Genomic DNA, 19,220 nt, shown 5'->3' with positions numbered 1-19,220 from the left:
TAAACTTTACTCCCTCTAATTGTATGTATTAAGTGTGAACTCGTGAAATTGTATTCTGTGCAGAAGAAATAAAGCTTAGCAACAACATGAGGATGAGTAAATGATGAAAGAATCTTCATGAACTCCAATAAATGCCTTGGTCAAAGAAATGGGCAAACCTCTGAGCAAATTTTCCTCTGGGCACTTTTGAACAGATTTAGAAAAAAAATCTGGAATACTTGAAGAGAAAGGAAAGAATGTCTAATCATTATGCCATAATGGATGAAATCCATTACAAGTGTGTTATTACTGTAATTATGTAATATTCCTGCTGCTTCTAGTGTGGTACTGGCAGATAATAGGGGGATGGAGGGTAGCCAGATTTTGCTGGCTGCCCATGGGGGAGTAATTAGCCATCATGATTATAGTGATGTTTACACACTGCAGATGGAAATGTCAACATGTTTCCATCCACCTATTTCTATGCGTATTTTGGGATATAGCATAAAAGTGCTGAATGGAAACGGCAAAATGCGCATAAAAAAAACGCATGTGCTCAATTGAGTCGGATAAACTTTTTATCCGATAAGAAAACATGCGCATAAACTAAGATGAAAACACATTTACTGAATAAAGTCGATGCGTGTCAAAGTCATGTGACTTTGTAACCAGTGGACCGATCTCATTGCACAGCATCTGAAATGCTGTTTTGGTGGTTCTGAAATTTCCTCCCAGAATTGTCTTACACGAATGTATTCCCAAATAGCAGGCATCTGCCTCCGATTATATACATTATATACAAAATTATTCTTCTCCTACTTCAGCAATTTTTCTTAGTGATATGTAGTGCCAGTTTATCAGGAAGTGAAACATTTTTTTATCTTCGGCTCATTGGATGGAAACAGTGCTTTATTCACAAATGTTTAATGCAATTTTTCAATTTTGCACATAAGTTAAATTCGCAACTTTGGGTGGAAACGTGACATTTCTCATCACAGATATAGGATACAATTATCAAATGTGCACATTGATTCTGTAAGACATCTCTTAATTTTATCTCTAATCTACGTGTGGCTTTAAAAGCATGCTCTTTGTCACTCAGACGCTTTTACATCATTATGTCGCAGTGTAAATTGCTGGTCAGTGTGAGTGGAGGGGATCATATATATCCAGGTTTCACTCCGTTCACACTGTGACAGTGTGATTAGAAACCATTAGCACAGGCGGTATGATTACATTTTTAATGAGCGTTTGAGATCAGGGTTGGGGTGGCTGCCTGCTTCCTGTTCCATTTCCTATGACACAGAATGAGTCGTGCTGCTTTATTGTAGCTTGAATATTGCTTTGGAAACTTATTTGACTGGAACTAATTTTCTTCCTCGTTCTTTCTCTCTCTCTCTCTCTCTGCATGTTCCCTTTCATTTTACTATGGGATAAAGCTGCTTTCATTTCCTTGCATACAGAAGATTTGTCATTTCACTCTCACAGTAAAATGACTGAATTGAGAATCAGTCGTGATAAAAATAATTTAGGCCTACTTTGCATCCAGGCCGTCATGCATCTAGAGTGAGCTGTAGTCACAAATCATTCTGTATAAGGTAAAAGAAAATCCTACAAAGAAGAAAGTAAATGAAAGCAAGCGTAATGGAATGGTTCAATGACAATTCTGTCATTCACTCAGGATCATTTCTTTCACTGATGGGAAGGAACGCAAAACAAAAAAGCTGATTTTTCAGCTTGCTCTTTTTGTTTTTATAAGTAGCTTGTACAACTTTGAGCGAAATTGAATCTCATTTAAGTTGATATTAAGCTATGCTTAATTTTAAAATATCATTTACACTTGTATTTGCATTGGGGTTGGTAAGATAGAATAATTATTTGGAAAATGCATACTTTTATTCAGGATGCATTAAATTGGTTAAAAGTGTCAGTAAAGACATTTACATTGTTACAAACTAATTGTATTTCAAATAAATGTTGTTCTTTTGAACTTTCTATCCATCAGAGGATCCTGTAAAGAATTATATCACGGTTTGCAGACAAAATTAAGCTGCACAACTGTTTTAACTTTGAAAATATCAAAACATTGCACCAAATAGGCATATTAGAATGATTTCTGAAGGATCATGTGACACTGAAAACCGGAGTAATGATGCTGAAAGATCAACTGTTCCATCGCAGGAATAAATTACATTTTAAAACAGAAAACAGTTATTTAAAATTGTAGTAATATTTTAAAGTATTACTGTTTTTACTGTATTTTTTTATATCAAGTAGATGCAGCTTTGGTGAGCATACGACTTACCAAAAAATTCTTACCAACCCCAAATATTTGAATGATTAGTTTTTGATGTAGTCAGTCACAAAACAAAAGAGATTTGAGGGGACAATTACTTTACATTTTAGTTTTTTACATACACAAACCTATTGTATTGTGGCCTTAATTGAGCTTTTTGTCCTTTTTGGTAAATTTAAGGAACCTAAACAACTTCTTTTACTAGAAACAGTCAGGGTTAGGTTCCGAATGGCATATAGTTCCGAATGGCATGATGGGAAGTAAACCGAATATTCAGCTGTTGTATTTCAACTAAAGATCCTGGCTTTAGATAGTTTGTCTGTAGCAGCATATGAGACATTTGAACCTGTTTGATGGTCTGTGCGTCCACTGCTCATTGATTTCCCCTGCTCATTTTTATCTGTCTTCTCTGTTCGGCATGAATCCATTTAGGGTGGTCAAAGAGAAGCGATGAATACAGCATCAGATGAAAGCAGCTACCGTGTTTGTATCGATGTGCATCCTTCTGAATTGTTAAGTGATCTTTAGACCTGTTTTTATCACGTTTATCTCTCATGCATTTCATTCTGCCACACCAGATACTAGGAGACGAATACTGGGCAAGAGGACGAGATAAACAAGTGGCACTCTGATGCAGGCAGAGAAGGAGATTGTAGAGCTTATAAACAGGGGAGTGGCTGGCATAAAGTGCTGGAGTCATATGAGTAAGACCAAATATCGAGAGCAAAAAGTGACACATTAGAGACAAGAAAAGGACAGAATGAGGAAAGGGGCAGAGAGATAAAACAGCTGATGTTGTTTCTGAGCCATGCCCAGTTCTCACTGAGCACAAGTGCTCCGTCAGTGAGGGTTTCCATGGCTACGCAGGCTTTCCCCCGACCCCATCCGAGCAGATCCACAAGATTAGTCCTGAGAGACTCTCCGTATCAGCTCTGCAGGCACTGCCACGTAGTGCAGTGTGTCTCGTCTGTGCATCTTTGTATTCCATCTCATTGTCCCTCTCTGTCTGGGTGTTTTAGTTTGATTACATATTCACATTTTCAATTACATATTTACATGTTTTCACAAACAATAACAAAACCTTCTGTTTTTCCTGGTCAGAATCATTCTGTGGTATAGCTCTTCAAACATGAAATAATCACTTGATATTTTATGTATTTTCATTTATTTATTTGGAAGTAGAGGTATAAGAGCTATAATGTACAGTCAGCCAGTCTTTATCGCAAAATAAACCCGTTTAGGGTCCTACAGAATCCGTTCATTTTGCATCTGGGTGTCAGGGATTGTTTTGCGATAATTACGAGCGACTGTACATTATCATTTACTAATACAGTATGTTCACTACCATTCAGAAGTTTGGGGTTGGTAAGATTTTTTAAAAAATTCTTTGAAAGTAGTCTCCTATGCTCACCAAAGCTGCACTTATTTAATAAAAGTCATATTTTGAAATATTATTACAAATTAAAATATTTTTTTCTAATTTCATATTTCGTATCACTGTTGAAAAAAATACTACCTAATCACTTTTTTTTTTAGGATTCTTTGAATAGAAAGTTCATAAGAACAGAATTTGTTTGAAATGGTAATCTTTTGTAATATTATAAAAGTATTCACTGTCACTTTTGATCAATTTAATGCGTCCTAGCTGAATAAAAGTATTAATTTCTTTCAAAAAATTATTTGAAAGAGTACACAAAAGTATTATTCCCCAATTTTCTTGTTGCTCAGATACGCAAAAAAACTTTCATGGATTGGGGTAACATATCTTTCTTCTTCATCGAAAATTATCCATTAATGTGCTATTGTCCATTTTCTCTCTCTGTGTGTCTGTAGCTGCTGTTGAAGCCTGTGTGCTTCATGGGTTGAAGCGGAGAGCTGCTGGTTTTCTACGAAGCAACAAAATAGCTGCGCTCTTCACCAAAGTGGGCAAAAGCTTCCCTCCAGCTGAAGAGCTGTGCAAAAAAGCCCAGGAGCTGGAGATGGTCTTTGAGAGCAAGTGAGACCAGACTATGTGATCTCCTCCAATACAACACACAACTCAAAATATATACAATACATATATTGTATTGCATAGATATCACCAATATGTCCACTACAGGCAAAGTACCAGTAAATATCATTCCTGAAAAGAGTATATGATATGCTATAGTTGCCACCTTGTTAACAAAAGCTCCTTTCAAAGCACAAGTATCTACATAGAATTTGATTTTGACTTTTGCTGACTTTGACTGTTTTTTTTCTTCAGACGAAGTCAGTCTCTCTCATACAGCGAGAGCACCCGTAAGATGCCCAAGGTCCCAAACTTCTCGCCTCAGGCCGTCAGACACGTGTGGATCCACACCGCACTCATTGAGAAAGTGCTGGACAAGATCGTGCTGTACCTGGTGGAAAACAGCAGGTGAGAGAGGTGGGATAGAGATATTAAGAGAAACCAAGCTTGACCAGTTTTCTCTCAAATTTGCCACATTGCATTATGTTAAATAAAAGTTGCTTTTAATGTTGTTTCAGTAAGTTTTATGAGAAAGAGGCTATCCTAATGGACCCAGTGGATGGCCCTATCCTCGCCTCTTTGTTAGGTAGACCTGCTTTTTAAATCTTTCTTATTTTTAAAGTGCCCATATTATGCTATTTTAAAGGTTCCTTTTTTGGAGGTCTACTACAATAGGTTTACATGCTTCCAAGATAAAAAAACACTTTCATTTTCTCATAATATACATATCAGCATCACCTCTTTTTTCACAGTGTCAGAAACGGTTCGATAAAGTATTAGGTCCCTCTAAACCCCTCCTTTCAAAGAGCCTACTCTGCTCTGATTGGTCAGATGGCCCAGTCTGTTGTGATTGGTCCACCATTTACCACATGTGTTAGAAATGAATCTTCCATTAACATATCTATATTCAACACTTGTACATACAGTGATACAAACAGTAACAATGGCATTGGTTTTAACGTATCAGTTTGAGCCCAACTCCTCATGCTTTTAAAGTGCATGCAAAGTGGATTTGCTTTCCTGTGTAGAAAACAGTGTCTTCTCAACATGTAAACAACACAAACTTCCAGGCCTCAGCTACAACTACTGTGTTTGAGGGCAGGTCAAAGTAGACTATGTTCGCAGACAGCCAAAAAAGACCACATGCTGGCATTATTCAAATTTGTTACAAACCTACATTGGTTCATGTAGAAAGTAAGACTGGAATTACTGATGACTCGTTTCAACAGTTCAGAATCTGTTCTTTCTTTTAGGAGACAATAATTCAATTTATCATGCACATTGATCTTTGAAACTGCAGAACTTTAACATTCACAAACAGCTATATTACACAATCAATGTAATATCAGAAAAAGCATAATGGGGCACTTTAAGGCCACAGGTCATCTGGTGACATAATGTAATTTACTCTGTTTTAAATCCTAGTGAGGTTGGTAATCGGCTCAACCTCAATGGAAAACATAAATCCAAGAAGCTGGTGGATGAGAGAAATATTTCATACTGAAAAGTATAGTATAAAAAAGTTGATAAAGTTATCTAATTTGAATGTATTATCCACTAGTTTAGTTTATTATTTTACACAATATTTGTTTGACCTACATAATTTATGCTTATATGAGTATCAGGCCATTAGCTTAGCAACAGTATTACATTGAATTCTATTGAAGTCAGTTTTGAGTTTCCCATGCAGAGTGCTAATTGAGTAGCACATGGAGTTGTTGCCTACAGTATGTGGAACTTTTCAAATCCTCTTCCTATTTAGGGAGGAACTTCACTAGGTTTTGGAACAGAGATATTTTATCTTTTTCTTTCTTTTTATATTGTTGGCATTGTGCAGATAATCTGTTTTCAACTTTATTTCTTCTTTAGTGGGCCCCTGTGCATTAGAGTACACAAAAATGAAGACAGCAGATCATTTTTGGACGGATCCTTCAGCTGATGAGTTGGTGCAAAGGCATCGTATTCACAGTGGCCACTGTCGACAAGACTCGCCTACAAAGAGACCTGCCCTCTGTGTGAGTAACCTGTGACTAAATGAGTTGTGTGGAATTTTTTTGTGTTCAAATTAGGGGTGACCCCGAATAGTCGAAGATTCGAAGCATCGATAGGAGGAGCCTGATTCGACTACCAATCTCATGGTCGAATCTTCGCAGAGGTTAAATGAGGGTGCTCAATGTCTGATTTCATATAATTCAAAATTGAATTTACCTTGGTATAGTCAAATAACAAGAGTTCAGTGCATGGACATGACATAGAGTGAATCTCAAACTGGACTGTTTTCGCGTTCTCATTTAATTCACGTTTATGAAAAACACCCCTGAAAAACGGTCGGTTCTCCACACAATACCGACTGTGACGCAATAGTCGGGATCATTAATATGTACGCCTCCAAATATTTGCATAATGCCAGCCCTCAATGCCAGGCGGAACTGCGCAGCCGAAGCATGGCAGTTGCTCAGTGTGGATGTACACATGAACACAAAAGTGTTTTTTAGTTCCTTCATCTGAGCCTCTGAAGAAACAATGGGTTAATTTTATTTTCTCTGGAAATTTCCAAACATTTCACCGACTGTTTCCTCAACTTGGGCCAATACAGAGCTGGCCTCGGATCGAGCTACCAAGCAACACTTTCTGATGTGTAATTGTTCAAGTTCAGACAGGTAATCTTTCTCTCAAAATCGTTCAATACTGTTTATGCATCAGTAAGTCAAGCCAGTGACTAAAATATCAGCTTCACATCGTTTCTTTTAGTAGGATGAAAATAATCATATTTAAATTGTGAACAAATTATATACAGAAAGCGATCAAAGAACAATCTTTCCACACAGCGCGAGTTTATCTGGACACTTGCCAAACTCGTTATGAAATCAATGGCGCACGTTACTGCACAACGAAGCTCTTACTGTATTTACATCATAGTGTTTGCATTGGTGAAAGCATTAGAGAGTGCAGAAACTGCTTTGCAATGATAAGATCTTCATTCTCGCGATCAACACACTGTCATCTGCTCAATGCTCATCACGGCAACATTTTATGTGATGGGAATAGATCTAAATACTTTAAAAATATCTCACGATTCGTTAATCTCGATAGCTGTTATAGTAAAAACGTATAATAGCAGTAGTAAAAGTATTCGGGAGAGAGTTTCACATGTAATGCGTAGCTATTTCATATGCAAGCATGTCAGCCAATCACAGCAGTGGCCGCGGTTACACTGAATGCCACAGCAGACACGCCCCTTCAAACAGAGTGTTCAAATCAGAGGCTAAAAGCAGGCTAGGAAAAATGCCATTTATTTCTAAATTATGATTATTTTTTATCTAAAAAACATACTAACATTATAAGGGTAACCCAGGAAACATTATAAAATAATAAAAAAAAACATTCTAGGGCACCTTTAAATCTTTAAACATGTCTGGGATAAGAAAATCTAAAGTGTGGATGCACACCATCAGAAAGGATATTCTCCAAGGCTGGATTTAGCATCAGGAAAACCATGATCGCACTTCTGCAGGCCAATGTTAACAAGTTGTTTTTTTCTTCAGGACATTCTAAAACGCTTAACGTGAAAGAAACTTTTAAAACGCTTAAAAGGCACTTTTACGTGGCTTAATGTATGTAGTAGGCCTACATATCTTAAGAAACCATGTGCAGATGAGCAGATGAACCCAGATTATGAACGCAATGTGTTCCGCCTATAGAAAGTCACGGAAAGCGTTTTCTATAACTGTTTTCAATGGGAGGAAAATTAACGTTTAATTAAACTCGTTGCGTTCATATTCTGGGCTCATCTGCTTTTCTTAGGCTATAAAGTATTTATTAATAAGGTGTGTACATAATTTGATCTTTTATTATAACTGTCTTATGACATTAAGCTGTTAAACGTTTTTCATGTTAAGCGTTAAAGAATGTATTTTATCCACACACACAATTTGAAAAGACTCAAACGGACACAGAAACACAGACAGAGTGAAAGACTAGATTTTCTTTCTCTCGATCAGGTAGGGTACAAGCATTTCAGCCGGTTCTAATTTGATTTTTGGATGCTGTGAACAATTTTAGCTAAACTGTCAATCGAGTTTAGTGTTTAATGTTGTTTCTGCAATTAAAAAGACAAAGTTGACAATTCTGGCTATACTTTGGTTATTTTAAGAATTTCTTTATTTTAATTGTATTTATTGATCACTCAGGGTTATCTAATTTAACTATTTGTGGCTTGTGTTTTGATTATATGTTCCCCTGCACTTTAGGCACTTTCCACACATTTGTTCTGGATCTTGTGACTTGATTCAGACTTATTTCGTTTTGTATTTTTATTTATTAGAAAGGTATATTCTGTTCTAATTTTATTCTGTAAATTAATTGTTGATTATTTTTCGGTGCATCGATCTTGCGCTCTGTACTTAGAGCCTGCTCGTACAGGCAATTTAGGCGATTTAATCTGTCTACAGTGTGGCCTTTCTGCAGTTATTCAAGTTATTTCTTAGTTTTATTGATCCGAAATGTTTTTATAAATTTTCTTCTATATCTTTGTGTGATGTTTTGTACATCGCGGCTTTAAAATGTTAAAAAAATGATTCGACTATGAAAATCCTTAGTCGGGGACACCCCTAGTTCAAATACTTTAACGAGACGGCTGAGTAAATGTGCAGTTCTGTTTGATGCTGTTATCAACTTTAAAATTATCATGTGTGGGATGATTAATTGATCTTAGCGTTCTGGGTTATGGTGCTGTACACCAAGAATTCATAAATGCTGCAATATTTAAAATGGTATGTTCTTAAAAAGGGTCAAGAATTAAAGCTAATCTTATAACGTATACAAATATTATATTTTCTGTCTGTTTTTTTTAATAAAAATGCAAGAGTTAAAGGGTTAGTTCACCCAAAAAGGACATGTTGGTCATTAATAACTCACCCTCATGTCGTTCCAAACCCGTAAGACCTTCGTTTATCTCCGGAACACAAATTAAGATATTTTTGATGTCCGAGAGCTTTCTGACCCCTCCCCCCAAATATCTTAATTTGGGTTACGAAGATGAACGAAGGTCTTATGGGTTTGGAACGACATGAGGGTGAGCTATTAATGACAGAATTTTCATTTTTGGGTAAACAAACCCTTTAAAGCTCTTGTGCATTTGAACAAGATGGACATGCCGTTCAGGCCATTTAAAATTCACTTGATGTTTCAAACCGTGCCTCAAGAAAATGTCAGGAGTCAAGAGCAGTTTATAGTCAGTCAATTGCATGTCACATTAAAGTCATAATACATAGTGACAACCCATAAGGCTTGTTTTTTAGTATTAGGCTGCAGTACTTTCAACACTGTGTATGTTGGCTAGCAGTTTTGAATGCACAACAATTGAGTTTTAGGATGCTGGACTCGTAAGATCAATTTAATATTAATTATCTTTTGTTTAAATGTTTAGAATTGTTTGTCAGTGTTGGTAAGGGTATTTTCTATGTCTAATCTGTTTTTTATTGATAAAGCAAAATCAAAATAAACAAAATCTCAACATTTCAGAGCAAGCCTGTTTAGTTTGTGGATGTGCTTGTGTTCAGTGATGTTTTAGTCTTTGAAATCAGTGCGGTTCCTCCATCAAAGACCTGTGAAGAGGGTTGTGGTCCTTAAAAGTCATGCTGTGGTCAGTGTATTTGAGTGTGACTGCTGTTTCTGAGGAGAATATGAACCTTTACTCAAGAGACATGCTTCACATCACTACCCAGCTCCATTACCAACCCAGCCGTCAGATTCCTGACTGATCACCCTCTCTGGCCATAGCCAACACCCACACAACAGCAGGACTCACAGTGCTTGTTTTTCATCTCCGATAGATCGGAGTACATTACACTTCAGGCTTGTTTTCTGATGTATAACAAATATCTGCTAGAGAGCTGTAAAAGCCTGGTCTTTTGCTGCGGAGTGGCTTTTTGATATATGAAGAGGAGACGCAAGTATTCATCTAATGACTTGCCTATGGGCAAGCATTTTTCCACCTTGAACGGATGGATGTAGAGGGATAATATTAGGAAAACAAGATGAATAGTTAACGCTTTGTTTGCTAGGTTGCTTATGTAATATTTTGCGTGTGTGTGTTCAGATTCAGAAAAGGCACTCCAGTAGTAGTATGGATGAAAGGCCATCTCCCTCCCCCTCTGCCAGAGACTACGTAGAGTCTCTTCATCAGAATTCCAGAGCGACCCTCCTGTTCGGCAAGAACAACGTACTGGTGCAGCCGGTAAATAATACATGCACAGCTATGGATTATCACAGACCTTTACTGGGTTCTTTCTGCATATATTGCATATTTTATTTTTTAAATTGGGATTTAAATAGATAATAAAAACAAAGTGCAAAAAAAAACTAGTCGCCGAAACCAGTATGAGCAGAATTTATTATTGATTAAAGGTTTGCTTTGTAACATGGGCTTCTGTTGTGGTAATTTCAGAGGGATGATATGGAAGCAATCCCAGGATACCTCTCTCTGCACCAGACGGCTTACTGCATGACTCTGAAATGGACGCCAAATCAGCTAATGAACGGCTCCATGGGGGATCTCGACTATGAGAAGAGGTGGGACTCTGTTCAGTTTATAAGATAAACAGATAAACCCTTTTTAAAAGGGAAAAAAGGCTGGTTCATATTTTATTAAAAAGATGTCTAAACCAATGACAATATGGTTGAAATTTGAATTAAATATGTAGCATTTTGAATTATCTCCTTGAATTGGAGTTATCACTGGATATGATAAGATGTAATATTACAGGATTTTGAATCTTCATAAATTCCAAATGAGAATCGTTTAAAAATCTGGTGGCAACAAACGTGAAGCTTTAAGGTCTTGTGAATGTTTCAAAATGTTTATTTAAACTGCTTCATTTCTATTCTTTATTGATTTATATTTTTCAGTTATGTTGGTCATAAGCCACCTAATCTAACCTGTTTTCCTGCAGTGTTTACTGGGACTACGCCATGACAATCCGCCTGGAGGAGATTGTGTACTTGCACTGTCATCAGCAGGGTAGGTGGCATTGTGCCAGTTTGAGAAACAGTCAACTGGAACCCAAATGACACACATCCTGATATTTCTTATTTGTCCATAATTCTGACATATCAGTATAAATACAGTAAGTCATACACATATAATATGACCTTAATGTAAGTCGTAAATTCTACAGAGTTGCTAAAGGTTGAAAGCATATCTAACATTAACATTAATCACTATCTAGTCTCTTTTGATGAAGTAAATCCACTTGGGTAAACTCAAATTTTCAGCCAATATCCTCAATTGTACTTGCCCTTTTCATATTCATCCATGCACAAGATCAGTGAACCGAATAGAGTAGAATCAATCAGAACATAATTGCTTCTAGAGAGTGATGAGAATTTAAAGTGAGGCTTTACGATTGTGAAGCAATGTAATTCTGCTAATAATGGCAATGAATAATTCCTTATTGGTACAGGCTGTGTCATGGCTTCAATATTAAGAATATCAAAACGGTTTAGATCTTAGCTAACTCCTCTGTACTACTCAAAACATTTCCTCTTTTAACTCTACATATGTACAAAACATTAAGTATTTAACCTAGATATATGTGATGGCAAGAAACTAATTTAATAGTCAATGAACATAATGGATCACATTATTTAATAATAATAATTCCATTGTGTATGTATTTTTGTCTGCAGTGGACTGTGGTGGAACAGTGGTTCTGGTTAGTCAGGATGGGATTCAAAGGCCTCCGATTCGTTTTCCCCGTGGTGGTCACCTCCTTCAGTTCCTTTCCTGTCTGGAAAATGGTCTCCTGCCTCACGGCCAGTTAGACCCACCACTTTGGTCCCAGAGAGGAAAGGTAAGAAATTGATCTGTACAATATGTAATGTTAGTAATAGACCAGTGTGTCCAATGCTACTCATGGAGGGCTACACTCCTATAGAGTTTAACACCAACACACCTTCCTGGAAGTTTCTAGTGATCTTAACTATAAACTTTGATTAGCTGGGTTCGTTGGATCAGTGTTTTTACATTCTTTATACATAATGAAACATATATTTTTTTCAGTTTTCACAAAAATATAAAGCAGCACAACTGTTTTCAACCGATAATTATAAGAAATGCATCTTGAGCACTAAATCAGCATATTACAATGATTTGTGAAGGATCATGTGACACTGAACATTGGAATAATTGAGGTTTGCCATCACAGGAATAAATTACATTTCTAAATATATTAAAATAGAAAGCAGTTTATTTAAATTGTAATCATATTTTGCAATATTACTGCTTTTACTGGGTTTTTTCTAATCAAATAAATTTTGCCTTGGTGAGCATAAGAGACTGTTCACTGTTTGAGCTACAGATTCAAGACGCTTATTATTTAGACCAATTACAATCTCTGGCTCTGCTGTAATTGTATGTCTTGATTGATTCATCTGTCGATTACAATTTATTTTGTGTGCTACGAATAAATTATGAACGGGGTAAATAATTGGCCAATTCTTACCCCTGAATAAGTTCGAGGCTGTGCTTTGCTTGTCTGCCGCGATCATTGTATCCTGAACTGATGCTTCAATTTTCTTTTTCAGGGTAAAGTATTTCCTAAGCTAAAAAATAGATGTCCACAGGGATCCTCAGGCTCTGTCTCAGACAAAGAAGAGGAAGAAGCAACAGATTATGTCTTCCGCATTATTTTCCCAAACAGACAATCAGAATTTGGTAAGAGACCGAATAATAGTATCAGACAAGCTCTTGAGCCAATAAATGTTTCCCCATGATGGTACAGATATTATAGATGTCAGCTTTTAGAAAGGGATAATAGAAAAAAGTCCCTCTCGTATCCATCAAGGTATTTTATGTCACTTCTGGGTTTTTTATTTTTTATTTTTTGTCTATTTATGTGTACCATCCATCATAAACATTCTTTTGGTTTTACTGAGCTGTTTTGACTCATTTTTTGACCCTTGGTTAATTGTGGGCTAATTGTTGTGTTTTCAGGGAGCCTTGAAATGTATGTATACTACATAATGATCATAAGTGTTTGTTATCGTAATAGTGACATTTAAATCTGACCCGCAATATGATCCTGTTAATTTTGAGTGTCACAGCAGCCATTATTACTTTGTTAAATCCATCAAATCTTCATTTTTTTAAGTTGGGTGTAATTGTGGGTTCTTGTTGCTCTGCGTGCATAAGCTCCTTTTTGTAACCAGATGTTCAGTGCATAATCAGATTTCTCTGTGTGTGTTTGTGTGGTAGTGGCTCCGGAATTGATCGATCAGGGAGCAAACATGTGGCACCCAACACCAAGGAAATCATCTTGCTCTTCCTGCTCACAGAGTAGTTTCTCTGATGGAGCACCCCCCAATGGATGCAACCATGAAAGGTACAATGACAGAATATAATATTGTCCAAGTTATAGAAATAAATAGAAAAATAGAAGTGATTTATTTAATCAGAAATTGAAAAGTAAACCTACATTTAAACAAGATTAGTAGAATTTAAACAAGCACTCAAAGTAGAATACATTTTTTACTTTAAATTTAATTTTAATTAATTAATTCACTAAATTTGAGTACAAATGTAAATATTATTATTATTATTATGTTGGCTTGAGAAACTTATTCTTCTTCTGAGACTACATTTTCTGACTCCAACTCCTCCTAGAGATTTAAAGCTGCAGTAGGGAGTTTTGAGAAAACGTTGACTTAGCCTGAAAATTTGAACAAGCACAACTTACAGGTCCAACCCCCTTGCTCTCTGCTGCGCTACAGCCCTCCCTCCACAGCTCCTCCCCCACAGCGGAGCCTGCCGGGAACGTGCAGGCTAGTAAGCAGGGCCACCGATGATGGCGAATTTACAGTTATGGCACATTCACTAATAGGGATCAAACCTCAACAATATGCTTTACATTGACTATGGCCTGCCCATACTTTGACTACAAACTTGGTCCTCAAATCATTATGTATTTTGCAATACACTTTATAACGTTGCCCTCTTTCTATAAGTTATAAATAGCTAGTAAGATAACGTTAATATAACGGTAACTAACGTTACAGTATGCAAGTAATTATTCTAGCGATATGTAATGTTAGATGAGGTTTGCTAGTACATTTCAGCATCATGACAAGCCAGTGAGTTAGCAGGTTTCAATTGTTGCTTAGCACAGTGCGTGACATTTTATCTACATGTTATGCTGCTAGAGTTTTGACACAGAGTCAATGGGCTCTGTCTAATTCTTTCTTTTTTGCTTGTTTATCGTCATCTGTGTTTTTCCTTTTACCTCTTTGTTTTATGAGCAGGTGCCACTCGAGAAATTGGCAGTTTAGGTTGTTTCTCCGCCATTAGCAGAGCTGCAGCACACATGCAATCTTGAGTTTGAACGACGGTATGTGCTCGCGCTGTGCAAGAGAGGGGTGTGATCAGTGCGTACACGAGCGTGATTGACACTGCTAAGACATTCCTCCTGGCTCTGATTGGTTGTTTCTGACCCGGAGCGGTGTAATTCTGCAAATGGCAATAGGACCACTGGGAGGAGCCAGAGGAGGTGTTTTAACAAATATGTAAAAAATATATTTTTGGCAAAAGTTACCTACAGCAGCTTTAAAGCTAAATTAAAAGTACCAATAGGTTGTTTTTTTTTTTAACCAAGTACCACTCTTTGCATACCTGGTTGATTTGTAAAACCAATAAATAATCTGTACTAAAGTATAAATGTATAACTTTACAATAAATCAAATAATACATGTTAATAATAACAAATGTAAATTATAAAATGTTAAAAATATATTTAAGGAAATACGATAATCTCATTTGCAGGGCCCCTCTGAAGTTGCTATGTGACAATATGAAGAACCAAATCATCTCCCGGGCTTTCTACGGATGTTTGTATTCATTACTCATCCATTTTATAGTCTCATAACACCATCTTTTTTCATCAAACGTGACCTTTACATACTCAAATGTCTCTCTTATTAATTCAACCACACACATATTTTGCTCTCTCAGGGTTGGCGTACTGCCGTCACCTGTCCACAGTACGCACTCACCTGTCTGGCCTTGTTAATCACACTATTGTGGAACCTGATGTGCCTGCTGATGCGTATGGTGGCCTCACGACAGAAGTATGGCAGAAGTTTCTTCAAGACTGCAGCGTAAGTGCACACATACACAGTCCAAAGCAGCCACATTTAAATGAGCGTCTTTGCCAGACACTCATTAATATTCATTTGTCCCTAATCGCAGATCTCTCATTCTTATCACACAAACAATATGTTTGAATGACTAATGCTGAGAGCTCGAGTGCCAGAGTGGTGGCACTAAAGGGTGAAAATCAATGTTAAATCCATACAGAAGTACCCTTGTGGCTGTGATCATTAGTGTGCTTATACTGGCAGACTATTTTATGCTCTAAACAGGCAAACCAATGTATATTGGATGTTGATTTGACTGGTTAACATAGTAAAATAATGGGGAAAATGTAAATAACACATTCAAAAACCTTTTCTTTCTTTCTTGGAAATCAGTTTACCTGCATTCAGTGTGTGCCTGCTCTCTTGCAGGCCTATGAAGAAAATGAGTTATTGAGGCTGGTTTATTTTGGTGGAGTTGAGCCCTCTTTGCGCAAGGAAGTCTGGCCCTTCTTGCTGGGTCATTACCAATTTGGGATGTCTGAGGTTGAGAGAAAAGAGGTTGGTGTTTGTTTTGTTTTTTGTTTAAAACTGTCCTCCCAAACAGTTTTAAGGTGCTGTCACATTTATCATTGCTCTGTCAGATTTACTCTGCTCTGCTATCCTCAATTTACATTTAAGACAGAGCTTAATTTACATGCTGAGAGGGATGACGGATGTAATACAGTATTAAATGTTTAAGCAGAGATTATTCTGCGTTCATTCTGACGCCGGTGAACCCAAGGTGCTTTGTATACTTTGCAACTGTTATGCTGTAATAAACTTAATTTTTGAGATCTTTGACGTCAACATAATTATTATTTTTTTTCACGGCGGAAAATCAAGTCATTTCAATAGAAATTGGCACGATTGGGAATTTCACGTAAGGGCGAAACACTTGTTCCATTGTTATTGAGAGACTTTCGTTTTAAGATCATCTCATATTTGCCATCTTTGAAACTCTGAACTTTGCAGGTGGATGAGCAGATGCGAGCGTGCTACGAACAGAACATGAGCGAATGGTTGGGGTGTGAGGCCATTGTTAGGCAGAGAGAGAAAGAACAGCATGCAGTGGCATTAGCCAAGTGTTCGTCTGGGACGAGTATGGACAGCACCACGCAGAGAATTATGCACCATGACTCCACCATCAGCAATGAGGTGGGTGCAGATCCATAAAGCACAAGACTTTCTGAGACCTAAATGCTTCTTTGGCAGGCATTGAAGACTTTTTTGTCCACACTGAAAGGTTTCCTTTTGATTTGATGCAATATTTACTTAAGGATGTGTTGTGTTTGTCTTTCAGTCCTCGCAGAGCTGTAGTTCAGGCAGGCAAAGAGATTCCAGGCTGCAGAGTGACTCCAGCAGCAGCACTCAGGTAAACCTCAGACTAATGTTGCTGCCAGTCCATGAAAAGTTGAATAAATTGTTAAATAAAAAAATAAAAAGACAAAATGTTGGTACAAATGGTGCCCAACTTGACTGATCTTCCTCACCCTCACACTCTTTCCTGGTAGTTCTTCACTTCCTAAAACCCCTTCCTCTGGAGTAGTCTACTTCCCTTTGGTTTGTTTTTCCAGGTGTTTGAATCCATTGAAGAGGTCGACCAGATTGAGTCTGAGCTCAAGAGTGACGACGTCAAACATCTTTCCAAAATCGCAAATGGAACACCACAAATTGGCACCAGTTCTCCAGACTCTGGTCACCCCTCTTCCAGAAATTTCTCTGTTACTTCTGGTCAGTCGGACTCCATGAGTACAGAGGACAGTGGGATACATGAGCCAAACCTCAAAGCCCAACCACAGCTAGTAGTATCAAAGGAAAGAGTTGCGAATTCATCCGGAGAGGAAGGAAAGCTGACGGAGGAAGGTCAGACCAAAGAGGTGGGGAAACCGTGTGAAGATAACAAAATAGAGGTTAACAGAGTGTCTTTAGATGCAGTGGTGACAATATCAGAGGGAAGCAAGAAGGCCACAGAGATCCCTGATGAAAGGGCAGAGGTTAAGACCGAGACTCCTGAAGCAGCTCACAGCCACACGACCAAAATGGAAGTGGGTGAATCTCCAGAGAAAACTTTGACATCAGAAAATGAAGTACTGACACTGCGAACTGAGCCAGATTTTGCCAAAGCAACAGAGATCATGGAATCGACTCCTCCAGAGCCAAAGATGAACGAGAATCAGGTAAGAGTGGACATTGAAAGGTCCCAAGTGGGAATTAAAGATATTAGAGTAATTCAAAAGGAACCTTTGGTGACAAAAGATCATAAGGTATCCGATGCATTTGAGCAGACGGTTGTAGCTGACATGGTGGTGTCTCTTTCAAAGGATGATGGTACAGAGAAAGAAACTGTGAAAACCAATGAAACAAGCAAAGACAAAGTTTCTGAGACATGGATGGATGACGCCAACAATGAAAGTCCCACAGAAAGTGTGTTAAGATCAGAGAATGAGAACGAAAAGAAGACTATGAAGACCAATGATTTGCCCAATGAAGCTGAAACAACAGGAAAGCGGAAAGGAGCTTCAGATCTCCCAATAACCATTGGCGCAGAGCAAACAGAAGGGAAGGTTGTCACAAAGAAGACCATGCATAAAGAAATGCAGAGGAATGCTCCAGTAGTTGAAGAGATGGTGGTGCCGTTGGTGCATGAAGCTTTTAGCACAAGAAAGATGAGCGAGGCACAAGATGAAACGGAGTCAGACGAGTCTCCCTCTGCCATTGAAATGGAAGAAATTCCTATAGCTAAAGTTTCATTGGTTTGGGAAAGGAAGAGTTCACCCAAAAGCAAGATAAGTGAGCAGGCATCTGTACCTGTATTAGAGCTCAGGCTGGAGGAAGCTGAAGGAAAGGACTCTGAAGAGCCAGAGATGGAGAGTCTCTGCCCACAGCTTGATTCGCTGGCTGTGAACACTGAGAAGAATGAAGCTGCCTCTCCAGTGTCTTCTATAGGGACCACTTATTCTGTAAGCATGTTTTAGAGAGTTTTTATATCTTATAAGGTGAATTGAGACAGTCACGATCTAAATCAGTTCACCTTTGTAATTGCAGCAAGAGCTTTTGGACATGTACACTTTAAATCTGCATCGCATAGATAAAGACGTTCAGCGCTGTGACCGAAATTACTGGTTCTTCACACCTGCTAACTTGGAAAAACTGCGCAACATCATGTGCAGGTAACAAAATCATGAATGATACCTCAAATCATGTGTCTGCTATTACTTTTCAAAAAGTGATGCACAATATATCAGTACAGTAATAGTTGTTGGCCAATATTAGAATTTTTGAAAAATATTACAGTGAATATTAGAGCACTAAAACAAAAAAATGTACCGCATTCAGACTCCATATGTACTACAAACGGATCATGTGTGAAACGGGCGTAATATGCTGATTTGCTGATAATTGTTTTCATGATTCTTTTATGAATAGAAAGTTAAAAAGAACATGTGTACAAAATTGATCAATTTAATGCATCCTTGTTGAATAAAGTTATAGTTCTTTTTTTCAAAAACAAAAAATCTTTCTGACCTCGGTCCTTAAAGGTTAGTGTATATATTGGCCGATGGTGCATATTTAATTGTACATTCTGATTTCCAGTCCTTTGAAGTCACCTAATTCTCAATTTAGTTTAATCTTTAATAACATTAATCATATAATTAAATGTAATTCGTAGCATTTCTCAATATGAATATCCATTTTCGTACTGAATGTCATAATATTTACTTGTAGTTCAAATATGTTTAATGTAGATAAAATAGGACTTCTGAAAAGAATACAATTTTAATTTAT

At 37.4% G+C, this 19,220-nt stretch overlaps 1 protein-coding gene across 2 annotated transcripts in view; it reads left to right on the top strand.

The window, feature by feature from the left end:
• Positions 1-19,220, top strand: part of sgsm1a (small G protein signaling modulator 1a) — a 61,826-nt gene that overhangs the window by 35,781 nt on the left and 6,825 nt on the right. The window contains exons 4-21 of one of the 2 annotated variants that reach the window (XM_077241370.1): positions 4,109-4,271; positions 4,521-4,673; positions 4,784-4,851; positions 6,135-6,280; positions 10,366-10,503; positions 10,714-10,838; positions 11,219-11,286; positions 11,955-12,118; positions 12,852-12,981; positions 13,522-13,648; positions 15,082-15,146; positions 15,271-15,416; positions 15,825-15,953; positions 16,407-16,589; positions 16,735-16,806; positions 17,009-17,611; positions 17,756-18,394; positions 18,480-18,604. In XM_077241370.1, the coding sequence (XP_077097485.1) occupies positions 4,109-4,271; positions 4,521-4,673; positions 4,784-4,851; positions 6,135-6,280; positions 10,366-10,503; positions 10,714-10,838; positions 11,219-11,286; positions 11,955-12,118; positions 12,852-12,981; positions 13,522-13,648; positions 15,082-15,146; positions 15,271-15,416; positions 15,825-15,953; positions 16,407-16,589; positions 16,735-16,806; positions 17,009-17,611; positions 17,756-18,394; positions 18,480-18,604 (3,244 nt within the window). Of the gene's footprint in view, positions 1-4,108; positions 4,272-4,520; positions 4,674-4,783; positions 4,852-6,134; positions 6,281-10,365; positions 10,504-10,713; positions 10,839-11,218; positions 11,287-11,954; positions 12,119-12,851; positions 12,982-13,521; positions 13,649-15,081; positions 15,147-15,270; positions 15,417-15,824; positions 15,954-16,406; positions 16,590-16,734; positions 16,807-17,008; positions 18,395-18,479; positions 18,605-19,220 lie in introns of both variants that reach the window. The other variant, XM_077241369.1, reaches the window with a different exon arrangement.

Source organism: Siphateles boraxobius, unplaced genomic scaffold, assembly GCF_051911475.1.
Source record: "Siphateles boraxobius isolate OS27281-9 unplaced genomic scaffold, OSU_SipBor_1 24, whole genome shotgun sequence".
NCBI lineage: Eukaryota > Metazoa > Chordata > Actinopteri > Cypriniformes > Leuciscidae > Siphateles > Siphateles boraxobius.
This window is presented reverse-complemented; position numbering and strand designations above follow the sequence as displayed.